The following is a 6000-nucleotide window of genomic DNA, read 5'->3' on the forward strand; positions in this document are numbered from 1 at the left end:
TCAGACAGGGCCATAAATAAGAAGGGCCCAAAGAAGTCCAACTCCTCCATCTCATCACTCTACGCAGTGGTCTCTGTAGGAACCAATGGTGTCACTTGTGGTAATGGCTCTACTTTCTCTTCTCTCCCATTGATCCAGGGTCTCCTCTTAACCAGTCTTGTCCTATATCTCAATGGTAAATGAGGGCAGATATAGCTACCCTCTGAGCAGTCATCTGCATTGGGGCTACTTTTCGTTCCCTAGGCCTTCCCCAAAGCTGCCCCTTCACACATAGGCAGAGTCACTGGACTGAGTCCTGCCAAAATTGGGAACACTGACCCGGGGCAGGTCCTTGTTGCGGATCTCATAGACTGACTTTCTTTTGGCCTGGGCCCCTCGCACAGCCAACTTGATCTTGCGCCATCCCAGGTGGTTGAGTTCAGCCAGGTTGAGCACAACGCAGATGCCACTCACAGCAAACATGAACACTAAAAAGACAGTCTTCTCAGTAGGCCGGGACACATAACATTCCACCTCCTTGATGCAGGGGTAGCGGTCACACTCATACAACCCTGGGACACTGAAGCCATAGAGAAAGTATTGGCCTACCAGAAACCCAATCTCCAGGGCATTCCTGAACACCACTTGTATAATGTAGAAGCGGGAGATGCCTTCCTGCCTTCGGAGCTTGGATCGTGCAGCAGTGCGCAGCCCTGATGGGTGTGGGGTCAGCTCCTTAACCTCTAAACAGTCTGGCTCCGTCTCCTTGCTGGTGTTTTCTGTGTTCTGCAGGACCCCATTGACAATGGCATTTTGCAATTTCTTATCATCTCGTTTGCCACCACCACTGCCTCCACCCCCAGTTCCTCCAGGACCCCCCATGGACTCAGGGGGCTCCCTGTCCAGGGTTAGGAAGACAGTAGAGTAGCGGCGTTCTCGCTGTTTGGCAGACTGGTGCACAGAGTAGGTGATGAAGCAGAGACTCGGGGTACACACCATTATGATCTGGAAGACCCAATAACGAATGTGGGAGATGGGGAAGGCGCGGTCATAGCAGGCCTGGTTACAGCCGGGCTGCAGGGTGTTGCACACAAACATGGTCTGCTCATCATCGTACACCGTCTCCCCCACAATGGCCACAATGAGGATCCGGAAGATCACCACCACAGTCAACAGGATCCTGAGCAAGAGGAGAGGGAGGGAGAGAGGTTCTCAAGGGTTGAGTCCCTGACTTGGAAACCCCTGCTCCTCCTTTCCCTGCTCTGGTTGGGATCTGCCAGTCCTTTGACTGGGGAGCTGTCCAGCCCTAGTGGTTCTGACCTGGGAAACTAGGAAATCTTTTCTGGCTCTTTCCTCTCTGCAGGTTGCTGATAGACTGGGGACACTTCATATTACAAGGATCTCAAATATATACATATATATATACATATACATATATCCATTATTGGACATGATGTATTTGCAACAAACAGATTTCGTCTGCATATATGGTATGCACAGAGGCAAAAAAAAAACCACACCTTCACTCTGGATATGGCAAATGCACATGGAATATCTAAACAGAGAGAACCTGTTTCAAAGTCTACACACAGAGTGTGCATGTAACTATTTCAAGTGGATATTTAATTTATCCTCAGTATAAACTCTGAACTTAATGTCATATAAACAGATAGCTATGAATATATATCCACATATATACACAGATATTTACAGTGTATATACACATGAATATATACATGAAGACATAAAAGTATCAATTGGGAGTGTGGGTGTCTGATACTGTAAGTTTTAACAGCCAAATCAATTTAGCTTAATAAATATATTTCTTGGGAAAAGATACATCTGTTCCAAAGAGCAGATCCATCTCCCCATTTGCCCTTCTCTGTCCAAACACAATCCTGCCTTCCTTGTAGATTCTATTTAGGGAACCGGATGGAGATTGGCTCTGACTCCAGAGAGTGGGGGTACCACGACTGAGCCAACAACTCTTTTTCTAATGGGAGAAGAGTCAACCCCCCAATGGTGCTTCAGGGGGAAGGGATAGAGAGCTGATCTGGAGCGGCTGGGGGAGGGGGACATCCCTGGGCTTCGGCATCGGGTGCACAATTACCAGGGGACACAGGCACACGGACCGAGGATGATGGGCTGGGGGCTGCTGAGGCTCGGTCTGGACGTGAGAAGGGACTCCCGGGGGGTCGCCCGACGGGGCCCGCTGACAGTCGGCTCGGCGCCCTTACCTCCCGATCATAGTGGAGTGCTGCTGCACCGCGGCTTCCAGCAGCCTCTCCAAGATGGTCCATTCCCCCATCGCTGTGCATCCGGAGGCAGCAGACAAAGACTGGGCAGCACCGGGCACGTTCCCGCTCCCGGCCCCTCCCTGGGCCGCACCTCCCGACTGGGAGCGCTTGTCCCCCAATTAAGGAAGCAAACAAAAAAAAAAAAAAAAAAAATCCAGGAATCCCTTCTCCCTTTTATTGCACTTAAAAGAGGGAAATGAGAAAAGAAATCGTAGCTCACCCCAACTGATGGGGCAGCTGGCGCGATCGGGAGAGCGGGCACCAACCTCCCGCGCCGTCCGGGGATCGGGTCTGGAGCCCACGGATGCCCAGGAGAGGGGCGGGGCGGGGGTGGCAGCGTGCAGGTCGGTGAGCTCTCAGGCTCCGGAGAGAGGTCTCACCCTCGGGATGGGGGCCAGGGAAAGGTCCGGGCACCAGCCCCCGCGTCAGGCACTTCTGCAGGCGCCGGGCGCCCCTGTGCCGCCTCCTGCGAGGCCCGGGCGCAGCGCGCGGAGCTGGCTGACGGGCTCGGGAATCCGCGGCCGCCGCCTCTAATCCGCCCTTAAGTAGTCTCTGCCTGCGTCACGCCAGGTCGGCGGAGGGGAGCCGAGAGCGCGGCGTGTGTCTGTCGCTGCGCGCCGGAGCCCGAGGGGCAGGGGACGCGCGCACGGGGAGAGGGGGGCAAAGTCCTGGGGGCCCCGCGGGGAGTGGGGTGACTTCGGGAGGAAGGATGGCAGCGCCCCTCGGGGCATCTCTAGGCGCACAGGTAACCTCACCTGACTGCCAGTCCCCTGCGAAAGGAGGGGGGTCCGGGAGAAGACGCGTGGGTGAGTGGGAAATGGAGCGAGTTGGTCGTGTGGCTTCTCTACCTGCGTCCCTCACCTTTTTGCTCAGTCTTCCGGGAGTCGACCGAAATTCCCTGTCTAAACGGAGATGCTGTTGGGGGGAAAGGGAGTGGGAATGACAATAGGACACTTTTAAATCTCCCTTGGAGAGGACTGAATGGCTGAGATGGGGTGCCTCCATGGGTCAGATGCTGGGGTGAGGAAGGCTTGATGAGAGTCCGTTTAGGCTGAAGCTTAAATGCAGATGTGAAGCTGCTTCTGAGGAAGGGGTGTGGGCACAAGTCTATACCTAGGATGTGCCTCCCAGTGAGCAGGTGGGTGGCCATGACTTAAGGTCTTGCTTCTCCCAGCACAAATGCTCTGCTATTTTTAAAAATTATCTGTTTGTTTGCTTATGTGTGTATTTATTTATGTGTTTGCTTATTTATTTGCTAATGGGGCACCTTGGTCTGAATCTGAATTTAAGGAGGCCCAGTATTCTACTAACAGAAAGAAAACCTGCTCACAACCTCACCTCATTTTCACTTCCCTTATCTGGCCTTGGCTTTCTCCTCTAGACCAACAGATTTGGTTTCTGTCCTTAAATTTACATTTTGTTGTCAGTTCTGTCCAGAGCAACTACCTAATTGGTTGCTACAAAATAGAAACAATCACACCAGGCTGCTAATTAGCTCAGGGGTCAGTATTAGGAGACACAGTAGTTGGGAGTGATTCATATAAATGTACCCAAAGCACAATGGGTAAGTCATTGTCACCCTTTTGAAACTACAGCTGTAAAAAGGTTACTAACTCATTTTAGGTGTATAATACAGCCTTAATTATCCATAAGGATCAAAGCACATATGTGTATTACATAAATCACACCATGATAAGCTTTTAATTCTAAAGCAACCAAGGTGGTTGGGTAGCTGGTGGCCCCAGCCCTGGAAGGAAGGGTAACAGGCATGGGCTTAAGTCCAGTCACACTGCACTTTTGTATAAAATGACTTTCAAAGCACAACTCAATATTTGGCGTAGGAGGGATCAGTGAAATTTCTCTGAGTCCTGATACCTTTACCCCAAGGAAGCAGTTTTTCACTGCAAAGAAGTAATAGAGTCTACTAAAAATGGGAAAGGTGTAGGATATACGTGAAACACTAGGGCTGAGGAAAGTGCTCTTATTTCCTGCTGGATGGGGAGGACACAAAAGATGACAATGTATGTATATTATTATCCAATTGGCTTCCAGATGGAATGGCGATCCTCCAACTCAGACTTGGTGTGTTTTCTCAGACTTCCTGCCTGCTTCTTTAGGATCTGGCTCCCTATATTCTCTCCCATGGCAGATACTTTTGCAGTAAAGGATTTTAGACAAGGGGTGAATGAAGGAGATGGTCCCATAGAAAATCTGTTTAACATCTTCAGATGTCCTAAAAAACTCAAAATCATTATATTCTGTACACCCTTAAAGATGATAATCCTAAGGCCAGAGATTGCAAGAAATACATTTTAAATGTTCATACAGTGCAATTTTCAAGCACTAAGTTATGACTAGGGTGTCAATCATTAGTTTCTTATTTTGAAATACAGTTTAATCTGTCATATAGATTCAACATGTAATGTTGAATATATGCAACACATGCATATAAACACACATAAATATCTATACAAAGAACCTATATTTTAAGACTCCTGTTAGATTTGATAGCTTGTTTTTAGATAAAAGCCTTTTCATCCCCAAAACTTGAAAACAATTAACTGTTTTGGTTTTTTAATTTTTTTAAGTTTATTTATTGAGAGAGAGAGAGAGAGAGAGCTCATGAGTGCAAGTGGTGGAGGGGCAGAAAGAGGAAAGGGAATCTATGCTGTCAGAACAGAGCCCGACCCAGGGCTTGATCCCACGAACCGTGAGATCATGAACTGAGCTGAGATCAAGAGTTGGATGTTTAACAGACTGAGGCACCCAGGTGCCCCAAATATGGAAAGTTTCTATGTAGAGCTGGACACTTCTGAATTTCCTCAGAGCACTATCTCATCCAGCTAGATTCTCACTGTCTCAATTCCCCTCTAACTGAAGATCATCATTTAGGTCAACTGGGAAGTTCATTCCTTTTGCTCTTGCTCTTTCTTTTCTAATGTTTGTTTACTTTTTTAAAGAGAGAGGAAAAAGCACAATCAGGGCAGGGGTAGAGATCAAGGGAGACAGAGCATCCTAAGCAGGCTCTTGCTGATAGCAGAAAGCTCCGAGGAGGGGCTCAAACTCAACGAATGTGAGATCATGACCTGAGCCGAAGTCTGACGCTTAACCAACTGAGTCACCTAGGTGCCTCCCTTTTGCTCTTATTTAAAACTCATTTTATTTCATGACAGTAATGGTTCTGGATTAAAAACAATAGAGCTTATAGAATAACCTTTGCTGTGCATTAGACCATTTGCTGGGGTCCCATCCCAAATCTGCTAACTTAAAATCTATGGAAGCAAAGTTTAAGTACCTGCATTTTCATTTACTTTTCATCAGTGGCCTGATAACAATAAAAAGTTGAAAACATCTGTTTCTGTGAGTATTAGGGCAGAGAGGGGTCCTAAGATCAGGAAATCCCATTTCCTTTTTTCACAGTTGTTAAAATTGACCCCCAAATTAGGTGAATTGCCTAAAGTTATATTAGTAAGGAAAAAGCTATGAAGAAAGTGCTATTTAAGAATCCCAGAGAAGATGACCAAATAAATTTAAGGGATGTAAGATAAGAACTTTGAAGAAGGAAAAGAGAATTAAGGTGGTTTGGATCATGGGAACGTAGCTACCTATAAGCATCTAAAGGAAAGTAATGCCTGGATTGTTGGTTTTGCAAAGCCATGTCTTACTAAGTGGTAATTTCCATAGAACAGGAAAATATTCTCCACATTTAGTGGTGATAACTGTA

General features: G+C 47.6%; 1 protein-coding gene across 1 annotated transcript; it reads right to left on the bottom strand.

Moving 5' to 3' along the window:
• Nucleotides 1-173: 173 nt before the first annotated feature.
• GJD2 (gap junction protein delta 2) lies at nt 174-2287 on the bottom strand. The gene is made up of 2 exons (XM_039247274.1): nt 2217-2287; nt 174-1159 (listed from the first exon to the last, which is right to left on the bottom strand). The coding sequence occupies exons 1-2, from the start codon at nt 2285-2287 to the stop codon at nt 265-267; spliced, it is 966 nt and encodes a 321-aa protein (XP_039103205.1). The 3' UTR covers nt 174-264.
• Between the last annotated feature and the right edge of the window lie 3713 nt (nt 2288-6000).

The sequence above is a fragment of the Hyaena hyaena genome, unplaced genomic scaffold, assembly GCF_003009895.1.
Source record: "Hyaena hyaena isolate Hyena2069 unplaced genomic scaffold, ASM300989v1 scaffold_292, whole genome shotgun sequence".
In the NCBI taxonomy this organism is placed as follows: Eukaryota; Metazoa; Chordata; class Mammalia; order Carnivora; family Hyaenidae; genus Hyaena; species Hyaena hyaena.

Excerpts from the sequence above, each read along its gene's own strand:
- GJD2 (XM_039247274.1), bottom strand. The coding sequence starts at position 2,287 with ATGGGGGAATGGACCATCTTGGAGAGGCTGCTGGAAGCCGCGGTGCAG. Across the intron at positions 1,160-2,216 it reads CACTCCACTATGATCGGGAG|GATCCTGTTGACTGTGGTGG; the intron begins GTAAGGGCGCCG and ends CCTCTTGCTCAG.